The sequence below is a fragment of the Spermophilus citellus genome (assembly GCF_964194105.1).
Source record: "Spermophilus citellus genome assembly, chromosome: 2".
Lineage (NCBI taxonomy): Eukaryota > Metazoa > Chordata > Mammalia > Rodentia > Sciuridae > Spermophilus > Spermophilus citellus.
In genome coordinates, this window is record NC_138183.1 from 63917372 (window position 1) to 63930555 (window position 13184).

The 13184-nt window shown below is 35.7% G+C and overlaps 1 protein-coding gene across 9 annotated transcripts in view; it reads right to left on the reverse strand.

Moving 5' to 3' along the window:
• Positions 1-13184, reverse strand: part of KDM4C (lysine demethylase 4C) — a 401867-nt gene that overhangs the window by 123089 nt on the left and 265594 nt on the right. The window contains exon 16 of one of the 9 annotated variants that reach the window (XM_081282632.1): positions 11891-11939. The exons of the other annotated variants lie outside the window; for them this stretch is intronic. Coding sequence (XP_081138758.1) covers positions 11934-11939 — 6 coding nt within the window. The 3' untranslated portion in view covers positions 11891-11933. Of the gene's footprint in view, positions 1-11890; positions 11940-13184 lie in introns of those variants that run through there. 9 annotated transcript variants of the gene reach the window in all.

Below are 13184 nucleotides of genomic sequence, written 5' to 3' on the forward strand. Positions count from 1 at the left end.
ATACAAACATTCTCAAGCTGCCTCATAAGAAGCTCTCATTTTAGCTGACATATCCATAAGTGCCACTAAAGCCAATTTTCAGAGCTATAGAAAAATTATGAGATTGAAGTACAACCCACCTACTCCCTGCACACACACAGGAGCATGCAGGATCTCTCGATCTCCCTCTCTCTCCTCTCTCTGTCTCTCTCTCATTTATCTGACATGTTCATAACAGAAATGCAAAACTTTAAAATTGGGCTGCCTAAGCAGGGAAAACAAAGAGTAATTATCGCATTAAAGCAAAACTTGTGCTGAACCACAAAACATGAAAGAATCATTTTGTCGTATGTGGCTCATTTGTCTGGGGTGGAGAAAGGACAGGGGTGGTGGCATGAACTCTACCTGATTAGAAAACTGAATGACAATTTTTCTGCAGTATACTTGAATGGAAATGCCACAACCTACAATTAATTTAATATAAGCAAGTGAATTCTCCAACACTGATATTCACATCTATTTGTATAATAAGTAAAAACATTCATTCAATCAACTATTCATCACCATGATGTCTCTAGAGCTATAATAGTAAATGGCAATGGTTCTATCTTCAGGGAACTTAATATGGGTTGGGGAGGAAGAGGCAGACAGACAAAAAGAGCAGATTATGTAGATGGTCAGAGGTCAAATGCTATGTGAATAGACCACAGAGTTCCTTAGGAAAGAACCCTTAGGTAGACCCCTGGCCTATTCTCCTATGAAAGGTACTCACAGAGAATGGCTCACTGATGTGGACAGCAGACTATAAAGGTACCTGAGTAGAGGTAAGAAGCAGAATGATACTGCCATAATGCAAAAAAAAAGGTAATGAAAGGCTTATACCTGAGTAGTATCAATAGAGGTGATAAGAACTAGTCAGGAAGTCAAGACTCTTAGATTCATTTTGAATGTAAAGAACTCAGGATTTACTCAAACACAAGTATGAAAAAAAGGAAACAGCCTTAAATCTAGTTCTAAAGCTTCTGACCTCATCAAGCGGGAGGTCAAAATTCCCAGTCACTGGAAATGAGGAAAGGTACAGGAAAAGTAGATCTAGAATTCAGCTTGGGGAGGGTAAGCCAGAGGCAATTACTGACTTGCAAGCAGAAGTACTTCACATGAGGTTGTTTATTTGGGTCTGCACTATAAATATACAAATCAATGAATAGATGCAATTCAAAACCATTAAAGCTGAGGTAGGATGATAACACAATGTGCATTAACACAGACTTTGAGGAGCCCAAGTTTTTGAGACCTGGGAATCTGCAACAGTATCTGGTTGGGACGATGAAAAAGAACTTGGCTAAGAAGCATGAAAAGCAGCAGCACATAAAGTAGGAGGAAAAGCAGGAGTCTACAAGATGCTGGAAACTAAATGAGGATGGCAGTTCAAACAGGAGGCAGTGATCAACAGATCCTGCTGGTGAAACATACAATATGGAAACGTGGAGCACACTCTATAACTACAATAGGGTAAGAGGGAAGTGGAGAAATTAGGGAGAAGTAAAGACAAGTCTTTAAGAGTTTTACTATACGAGGGTACAGAGAACTAAAGTGGTAGCCAGCATTGACAAGAGGTCTTTTCATTTGAAGATGATGGTTTGCATAAAAATGTGCATAATCTAGAGATGATTTACTTTTTCCAGGAAGTGGAATTTAAATAGAGATTGATGCCAAGGGTGCCTTACTATTGAGTTATATTCCCCTGACCAATTTATTTCCTATTTTGAGATGAGCTCTTGCTATGTTGCTTAGGGCATCACAAAATTGTTGAGGCTGGCCTTGAACTTGAGATTTTCTTGCCTCAACCTCCTGAGTTGTTGGGATTACACATGTGCGCCACCAAACCCAATTTAGAGAGAGGAATATTGGGGATGTGGGGGAAAGAAAGATGAGTTATTTGAATAGAGATTCCATGGATAAAGGAGAGAATGGCTTGAGACAGGAACATAGAAATTAGAGTTATAATGCACGTAGAAATATGCAGGTCTATTCTGATGGTTTCCTATTGCTTGGTAAAATAGAAAATGAGCTCATCAGGGTTTTTTTTTATCTATATTTTTTTTATTGTTGGTTGTTCAAAACTTTACATAGTTCTTAATATACCATATTTCACAGATTGATTCAAGTGGGTTATGAACTCCCATTTTTACCCCGTATACAGATTGCTGTGTCACGTCAGTTACATTACCATTGATTTACAAATTGCCTTTCTAGTGACTGATGTATTCTGCTGTCTATCCCATTCTCCACTATCCCCCCTCCCCTCCCCTCCCCTCCCCTCCCCTCCCCTTCTCTCTCTCCACGCCCTCTACTATAAATCGTTTCTTCCACTTATATAATTTTTCTCCTACCCCTCCTTTCCTCTTATATGTAATTGTGTATAACCCTGAGGATCACCTTCCATTTCTATGCGATTTCCCTTCTCACTCCCTTTCCCTCCCACCTCTCATCCCTGTTTAATGTTAATCTTCTTCTCAAGCTCTTCGTCCCTACCCTGTCCTTGGTTACTCCCTTTATATCAAAGAAGTCATTTGGCATTTGTTTTTTAAGGATTGGCTAGCTTCGCTTAGCATAATCTGCTCTAATGCCATCCATTTCCCTCCAAATTCTATGATTTTGTCATTTCTTATTGCAGAGTAATACTCCATTGTGTATAAATGCCACATTTTTTAATCCATTCATCTATTGAAGGGCTTCTAGGTTGGTTTCATAATCTTGCTATCGTGAATTGTGCTGCTATGAACATCGATGTAGCAGTGTCCCTGTAGCATGCTCTTGTTAGGTCTTTAGGGAATAGACCGAGAAGGGGAATAGCTGGGTCAAATGGTGGTTCCATTCCCAGCTTTCCAAGAAATCTCCATACTGCTTTCCAAATTGGCTGCACCATTTTGCAGTCCCACCAACAATGAACAAGTGTACCCATTTCCCTGCATCCTCGCCAGCACTTGTAGTCTTTGGACTTCTTAATGGCTGCCAATCTTACTGGAGTGAGATGGTATCTTAGGGTGGTTTTGATTTGCATTTCTCTGACTGCTAGCGATGTTGAGCATTTTTTCATGTACTTGTTGATTGATTGTATGTCCTCCTCTGAGAAGTGTCTGTTCAGGTCCTTGGCCCATTTGTTGATTGGGTTATTTGTTATCTTATTATCTAATGTTTTGAGTTCTTTGTATACTCTGGATATTAGGGCTCTATCTGAAGTGCGTGGAGTAAAGATTTGTTCCCAGGATGTAGGCTCCCTGTTTATCTCTCTTATTGTTTCTTTTGTTGAGAGAAAACTTTTTAGTTTGAGTAATTCCCATTTGTTGATTCTAGTTGTTAACTCTTGCGCTATGGGTGTCCTATTGAGGAATTTGGAGCCCGACCCCACAGTATGTAGATCATAGCCGACTTTTTCTTCTATCAGACGCCGTGTCTCTGATTTAATATCGAGCTCCTTGATCCATTTTGAGTTAACTTTTGTGCATGGCGAGAGAAAGGGATTCAGTTTCATTTTGATGCAAATGGATTTCCAGTTTTCCCAGCACCATTTGTTGAAGATGCTATCCTTCCTCCATTGCATGCTTTTAGCCCCTTTATCAAATAAAAGATAGTTGTAGTTTTTTGGATTGGTTACTGTGTCTTCTATTCTGTACCATTGGTCCACTCGCCTGTTTTGGTACCAGTACCATGCTGTTTTTGTTACTATTGCTCTGTAGTATAGTTTGAAGTCTGGTATCGCTATACTGCCTGATTCACACTTCCTGCTTAGCATTGTTTTTGCTATTCTGGGTCTTTTATTATTCCATATGAATTTCCTGATTGTTTTATCTATTTCTACAAGAAATGCTGTTGGGATTTTAATCATCAGGTTTTTAAAAGCAGGAACACTCTGCCTACTGGGTGTTCTCTGCAGCCATGTTCAGCTACAGGACTGCAGGTACAGGGCAGACAGATAGATAACCTGGGTGGTTGATGCTGAAGGAGAATAACAAAGTGAGAAAGCAGCAAGGGAGTCGATAGTATATGCAAAGGAATAAATATACTACCTAAAAAGAGAACAGAGACATGAAGAAACAGACTAGAAAAAGTTGAGAGAATCAGTGAATCACATTGCCACAGTGAGAATAAATGATTTTGCTTTTGTCCAGGAACAAGAGGGTGTGGGCAAGAAAGACAGAGAAGGCTTCTCATAGTAACATGCCTGAAATTGAGAGAGAACATTTAAAATGCAACATACATTCAGCTTGGGGAGGGTGAGCCAGAGGTAATTACTGGACTTGCAAAAGGACAAGTTTCCACAAGTGAGAGAAAACATGGAATACTTGTCAGAAAAACAAGTATCCCATATTTTCTCTCATATGTGGAAACTTAAAATAATATGAACATATACAGTCAGGAGTATATCTTCACTAGTGGAATACCTGTCCAGCATATACAGGCCTTAGGTTTGATCCCTACCCACGACAAAAAATTGCATTAAAATTAAATGAAATTAAATTAAATATAACTAGTGAAAAGATGAACAGTGAATAATGAAAACTAATGACCCTATCAAAATGCTGTCTTTCTATTGAAAAGAAGTAGAGTTGAGTTGAAATACTTAGCAGTTTTGAAAATCTTATCTCTTTTAACATTTACATGAAAAACTGACAAGGACTAACTTAACCCACAACCATCTCTAAATATTGTCAGAAAGGAAACTTTTGAGTAACTATGTTCCTAGAACATTACAGTATGTATGTCAATGGAATTTGCATTGTTTTCTAAATTATAGAATGATAGTTTTTTTCGTCCTCAAATTTACAACATTGACCAAATAAACTTAGATTTAACTATCTAAATTACTGCCACTTGTGAAAAGGGAAAAAGTGAATAGAAAATCATACTCTTCATTTATTTCAAAACACTTTCTTTAAACCTAGATTCATCATTCTAATGACATTGATTACATTAGTATGAAAATTAATTTGAGGTTTACAGAGCATCTGCCTGTTAGCTGTATAGCAAGCCATTTACATGACAGGTAGTAGCAAGAGCAGTATCTGCATAATTTACGATTGATCATAGGTAAATCACATGGAGCTTACTACATTTACGATAGTATTTCCAGGATCCTGTGCAAAACTTCAAGTTGAACATACATCCAACACAAATAAAATTATATAACATTTTGCTTTCAAATAAAGACTCAGCTGGTTTACTCTTTCTTCCCAGCATGACCATTGACAAAAAAACAGCAAAGTACATGATTTCTTCATCCTGTCACTGGATTAATTTTTACCATTCATGAGAAATGCCTGCACTGCAGTTTCTGTCCCCTCCATTCTTCCTCATTGCAAAGGAGATGCGCCTTGCAGCCAAGTGATCTCCAGGCAGGCACAGCCTGATGTGTAGTACAGAATGTTAGGCTCCCCGTAATGTCACTCATTAGTCTTCCTGACTTTACTTGTGCTCTCTCTGGTTGAAGCACTAAGATTAATGAAGCATTTGTTCTCAATCAAGAAGCTATTTATGAATACAGTTCCATTTACACTTAGCTATGTAGACTTCTCTTTCTATTACAAAAGAGGATGGAGGTGTTTATTAAGCAAAAGTGAAAGGAAAGAACAGAGAAAAATGTTTTGTGACTTTCTGGCCTGTAAGCAGTTCCCTAATAGAAAGGCTGCATATCATAGTTAGGCTGTCAGAACAATTGATATACTAAATGTGGTATTCTGTTTGATTAAGATAAAATAATTATTATCATTCTGTCCTTTGTAAGCCAAGGTGTAAGTATGCAACTGTTTGGAATAATTTGCCTCCTCAGGAGGGAAGAAGTAATTCTGAGACCAAATATACTGCCTCAGATGGGAGGGTAGGGTTCTGGCTGGTGTTCCAGAGACACCTCTATAGAGAGAAGCAAGGCAGCAAAAGCAAGCACTTGGCTACAGACACTGCCCACTGGTGAATGCCCTGCCTTTGACACAAACAGGGCCTTTCTTTCCCCCTTTGTATGTAGATCAGAGTCAGCCTGGCAGGCTGACAGCCTCTCTTCATCGGGTCTTGACAGTATCCCATGGAAGGAAAAGAAATACAGCATAAAACATATCAGAGAGAGCAGCAATGTCACCATGACCTCTCAAGGCCATAAGCCAATCTGATCTAAAAATCAATGGTTCTGATCTACAAAGCCACTTCAGAGTTCTTCACAAAAGAAAAATGTCAATGCTGTTGTCAGTTGGGAAATTGGATTCAGGAGATTGTCCAGTTCTGGAAAAGTCCTCTGGCCAGAAAATAAAGTAAATATAAAAGGGAAAAGAACCTGTTTTGTGCAACCACCTGTTAACACCAATTATTCTACATTAAGTAGATAACTCAGTACACTGCAAGTTAGTGCTGGCTCTCATTTCAATGTGAACAAAGACCACCTCAAAACATTTCCGATGTAGGCTAGTTCTTCAGACTTCTTCCCTCTCTAAAAGCAAGTAGCTGAGCAGAACGAATCTAAGCCTGGGAATCTGTAGGACTAAGTAGTCAATTCCATGAATCCTGGTTCTCTTACTACAGAGTAGGGAATCCTGGACAAAGGAATTACTATCTTAAACCTGCTGACTCATTGTCTGTAATAGAGGAGATTTCTGAGACAGATGTAGATCTCTTTGGTCTTTATTAGCACTAAATTCTGTAAAAACTAAGAAAATTCTATCCATACAATTTACATTATTTTTTATGTAAATCATTAGTTACCCTGAATTTATATTTTTGAAGTTAAGTGATGAAACTACTTTTTCTAAAACAAAAGATTCTGAGAGGGGCTGGGGATGTGGCTCAAGCGGTAGTGCGCTCGCCTGGCATGTGCGGCCCGGGTTCGATCCTCAGCACCACATACAAAGATGTTGTGTCCACCGGAAAAAAAAAATAAATAAAAAAATCAAATAAAATACTAAAAAAAAAAAGATTCTGAGAGCCAAATGACGGTAATAAAAAAATTTAAATCTATAGAATTTCTAATAATTATTATGAGATTGATATTGAGGAATAAGGTTTTTTTTTTTTTTAAATGGAATACTGGTAACATAATCCTCAACCATAAAAACTTAGTTCAACTCTCATCATCCTTGTCCTAAGAGAGAACTTCTACATTAGACAAATAGGACAGAAAGCACTATCTTCAGACTCAACAGAGTGGGAGTGGAGTTGCTTTCTATCAGAAGTACCTCCATCTATGGGAAATAGGTTCAATCAATGGGATTTACCCTCAAATCTACGGTGAAAGTTGAAAACTCGGTCAAAGAACCCAGCTTTCCCCATTTGCCAGTTCTTATGGAGACATATCTAGACAATTAAGGGGCTGAGGCTTGTTCTCAAAAATGTCAGGAGGGACCAGATTTCCAAGACACAGATCTTCCTACTTGAGACATCAGGCTGAGAGTCAAAATAAGACCCACTCCAAAAATCAAGAAGTTTAATAGGTTTCACAAAAGTCAAAATTCTTCATATAGACGATTAACCCTCAAGGAGTAGAAGAAATTAATTTTGAGACTCCGATAAAGGCAGAGAAAAGACTTCCCTTTCATTCATGCACGACTGGAGGACATGGAATGGCAACAATTACTTCATCCATACATGATACTTATGTACAATCAAACAAAAAAATATATATGCCAAAGCAGCAAAATGTTCATTTTGTTTTTACTGCATTTGCAAATTCAACTTGTTAGGGTGGATTAATTGTTTTTCATATTTAAAAACAAGGTCTCCCTGCATTGTCTAGGCTGTCCTTGAATTTGCAATCCTCCTGCCTCAGTCCCCCAGCTAGCAAGGATTACATATATTTGCCACCATGCCAAGCTGACATGTTCTATTTTTTGTAAGTTTGCTCACATATAATTATTACTCTATTTTCAAAAATGAAGTAAAATATAGTACAGTAAATAAGGCTGAACTGAAGACACATTCTATATATGGGTTTTGATTTCTTAAAACCATTTTTGGGAAAAAGGAACAGAACATTACATTAGTTATATGTGTACAATTTTATCATTCTGCAGAGTACAATAAATGCTCTTCTGTAGATGTATATTCTGTAGATGTATAAATGCTCTTTCTGTAAATGTATACAATTACCTAGTTTATGCATTTCATTATAGAGAATGAGAATCCTAACCTAAAAAAATGGTTTTAAAAAATATTTTTTCATTATAAAGTCTACTTTTCCTAGCATGGCAATAGTCATAAAAATCATAATGGATACCTGCATTTTTATACTGTACTAATGTCAAAAAAATTCAAATTCTCCTGAATTAAGTATAAAGAGACATATTGAAATAAAAAGAAATTTAAAACATAATGTACACTACCATGCATTCAAAAAAGGCAGCTAGATAAAATTATAATAAAGCCTTGGAATAATTTTTATTATACTTTATTTTTCATAGCAATTTTACATTAACAGAAAAACTGAGAAGAAATTAGAGATTCCCCATATACCCACTCCCCATACATGCACATCCTCCCCATAATCAACTCCTCCATCAGAGTGGTATAATCTGTTAAAATTGAACTTATACTGTCACATATCATTCAAAAATACACAATTTACATTAAGATTATGCCTGGAAAATTTATAATGAAATGTACCCAAAATCAGTATCGCACAGAGTATTTTCACTGATGAATTGTATAAAATGATGAAAACATATAATTACAAGTGAATTGTCATCTGGCCAATAATTACTAGTATTAGATGGTATTTCTTTATTTTAACTCATTGCATCTAACTATGTTTTAAAAAAATAGATTTTTTTTGAAGGTCCCAAATTCTTAAAGAAAATTAATTAAAGCAAAAATGGAACTACAAAGAAACCAGAATCAAGGAATTTCAGGACTGCAACAGAACTTAAATACATCTCTTTTGAACTGTCTCATTACATTGCTTTTAAATTTAGATTCTGTTTAGAATACAAGCATACGAACTACTAAAACTTCCCAACTTCCCAATAATTATTGAAGATAATAAAAAAGTTCCTTGGTAAGATATACCATAAGGTATTATTTAGAATTTTTCAAAGTAACAATGAAATGACAGCATAGGCCTAATGCTGTCAGGGACAGAAAGAAGCCTGGCAACTCATGATTAGTCAATATCATGAAACTGAGTGAGAAGTGACTAGTCTACAATGTTAAATTATCAGTTTTCACATGCAGCTTTCACTCCCACTTATGATACTCTAACAAAACCCACAGCTTCTATCGCCTGAAAAGTTCCTAAGGAAACACCTTAATTTCCTGGACAGAAACAACTGCCAGCATTGTTACACTGTCCCTTCATTTTAAAAGAGAATCTTACACAAATTTCTTCTTCATTTCTTTAATCCACTTATATTTATTTATTCTTTAGAATTTCATATTATAAGTTCTTCAGAATATCTATGAAAATCTTATTACTATCTTTAAAACTCTCTATATAAAGCATTAAGGACTTAGCTTTTGTAATAAAAGAAAGTTTTTAGGTTGCCAGGCTACTCCAGATGTTAGTCTTCTTTCATAAATAAAAGTTGTGGTCAGCCATAGAGTCATTTTGGGGCATTTACAGAAATACTTACATTCAGAAAAAGTTTTAAAAGAATAAAATGGAAAGGGCGGGGGGCAGACAGAGAGAAAAAGGGAAGAGGAGAGGGGAAAGAATACAAATTCTCTTTATGGTGAGAATATTAGGTTTACATTTTCACTAAGGAGAAGCCTATAGTGGAAACTGATGCAGATAATAGATACAAAATATAGAAACTTAGATCAAAAGTGATAAAATATCCACGAAGAATCTAAATAACAAGAATCAGACACTAAAATCAGAATACTGCATTTATACACCTAGAAACAGTACTTGGAGTGACTCAGGAGGCTGAAGTAGGAGAATCACAAGTTCAAGGCCAGCCTGATCAAATTAGCCAGATCCTATCTCAAAATTTTGAGCTGAGAATGTAGATCACTGGTAAAGCACCAGTAAATTCATCTAGTACCACACTAAAATAAACAAAAAGGAGTTGGCAATGTTTGAAATGCTCTTGAAAATGAAATTATAGTGAAGGAGGAGAAACTGCTCCAAAAAAAGAATTATTAAAACACACAAAAAAGTACTCCGAACACAGCTGAAAATAAAATAATATAATCAGCTGAGTTATAGACTATGAATTCAAACAAAGCTTTAAAATTGTTGCATCTATTAATTTGATCAACATTAATGTAAGACAAAGTTGAGACTGAAGACAATGATATCAAACTATGAAGTAGACAACCGGAATATGAGGATAGTTATTTCTGGAGCTGTGGGGTTCTTTTATTTTCATCTCATGTGATTGGGGATTTAAAGGCTAGAAATCCAAATCTCAGAAACCAGGTTAAGGTATAATACAAAAATTGTAACTCATCTCTTCCTTAAACACATGCAGTTGAAGCTGTAGTCCAGCTCTCTGTTTCTTAATTGACATAATTGGATGATAAAATAAAGAAATGGTTAAAAACAAAAATCAGAGTTAGGTCTCAACATAATCTTTGGAAATGGTGAGAACACTAAATATCAAAAATAAAAATCTATCTCAGATCCCAGTATCATCAACCCTACTTTAGGTTCATTACCTCACAATGATCTGACATTATAAAACCGTACTAGAAGTATACAGAGACAAATGAGACAGGAGTCAATTCTCCAGAGAAGAGGAAAAAAAAAATAAAAAAGAAAGAGAAAGCGAAATGTGTCACAGTAGATTGGGTAGAGAGAGGTGAGGGGAGGGGAGAGGAGGGGAGATAGGAAGGGCAGCAGAATACAACAGACACTAGTATTGCTGTATGATCAACGTGACTGTTTAACCAATGTGATCCTGCAATCTGTACACGTGGAAAAATAAGAATTCATACCCTATTTGAATCAAATGTATGATGTCAAGATCATTGTATTGTCTTGAGCAACTAATAAAAAAAAAAACAGAGTATTTGAGTCCAGAGTGACATCTACTCTTTATAATTGGTAAATAAAAAAACAGCATCTGTAAAGACTAATTCTAGCCTCAGAAACCTCTTTTATTATCTTTCCCAAACTGACGTTAAAAATTTCAACTTAGTTCGACACTCTACTATCTGATCTTATTAATTTATTTATTGTCTGAGAGTGGTGATATAATACCTAAGATGTCTTTGCTTCCAAAATACTATTGCTTCTTCACTGTATGATATAGAATCACCATGTATAATCACCATGTATAATTCTCGCATATGCCTCATGAAAATGAATAAAAGGTGTTCAAAAGCCACTTACCATAAAAGAAAATAGCTATAATAATTACATTTGTTGTATACACATCATATGTCCCAAGCTAAATATCATACAAGACCATTTTGCATTCCTGATAAATTACACTTACTTTCACAAGATAGGTTAAGAAATAAGTTTTAGGAAGAAGTGAAATATTCTCTGACCAAAGATATGCTCTTAGATTCCCATAAGCTTCTTCAGAAGCTCCATTTAAAAGAAGGTCTACAGCTCCTCTGGAATCTAAAACTGACAACCAGAGACTGCTTCCTGAAGAACTCAGGTCTAAGGATACTTTTAAAATGTTATCATTCCAGACACAAAATTCAAAGAAATCATACTTAAGTGTTTAGTAAAAATTAATATTGCAAAACTCACTGCCACACAAAAGTCAATTATCAATATTATTAGTTACTTCTCTGCAATACTTAAAACTGCAATTATTTCTCAGGAGAATTGAAAATGGAACTTCATAGACAAAGTTCACTCAAAATGGATAACTTGAAAAAAAGAAAAAACTGGCATCCACTGAGGATTTGAATCATTTCCAATTAAAAATTAGAAACTATGTGAATCTGAAAATCATTGTAAAGTTATACTCACGAGTTACCAGTTCTCTTGTCCACTGAAAAAGATTTAGATGGCTTCAACACTAAAAATACAAATGACCATATTTTTTGAGGAGACAATGAGTTAAGATTAATAGAAATCTGCTTTAAATCAATTCCAAAGAGTGATAAATCAGACTGCTTTCCTTTTAGAACATGCCATATAAAAACAGCAAAATTGATCAGAAACAGCTTTAAAATCAGAATGGATAGACTAGTCCTGATTCTGCCTCAACCATGCAAAGGACAATGGTACCTTTGACAATAGGACTGCTCAGTGTTTGAGCACAGGAGCAAGGCAATAACTATGGATGGAACTCTTAACACCCTAGTGAAGTGATGAGATGGCCTCTATGCCTTGACAAATTTATTTCTAATTTGTCAAGGTGAATGAAAGAATATCACCAAACTGTCGCTACAAAATTTCACTTTGGCTCTACAATGAAATAGAAGCTACACAATAAAAAGAGCTGGATATATCAATAAGAATTGAATATATTTATCCAGTCTTGCCTGTAAGAAAGAACTGCTGGCTATTTGAAGATGCTCTATATTCACTTAAATTTCATTAACCTAATTGATCACATGAAAGAAGACACCAAAATGTTTTCTGGGCCTACTAATGTAGAAGTTTCTTAAAAGGGAGATATTGCCTCTGAAATTAAGTAAATCATATTATTTAGACTTTAAAGAGTGCCCATATTTTCCCTCTTACCCTACCCAAAGTGAAAGTCACCAATAATTCAGAAAGATATTGCCATCAGATTCATTCCTTCAACCTACAGTCACCATGTGTGAACTTCCATACTGAGATCTAACTATACATAATCATAACATAAATTTTCATCATGCAAGGCATGTTTCTTCACATTATCCTTCAGGTTTTTAACTGTGATTGCAAGAAAATTAAATTCTTTATCATTTAGTGATCTGAAAACATCAAGCCCATCTCCTGCTCTAAGGTCATCAGGGAGGGAGATAGAATGATCTGGCAGGTCATCATGTTTAAGAATGTTCTTTTTGCTCTTGAAAAACAAGACACCTTTAAGAAAATTTATCGTAGAACACAATTAAATGGCAAAATGTATGACACAATAGATTAGTGGAATGGAGATCAACACTGGATCTAAGTTTCAACAGGGTTTTTAGAAAAAAACTATTAAGACCAAGAGGAAATGTGTTCCCAAATAATCCTTTGTTGTTAAACATTTTATTTAAAGTTCATGGCAATGCCTGGTGTAGAGCAGATCTTTAAAATTTGCTTAGTATAAATGTAAGAATGAGTAAGT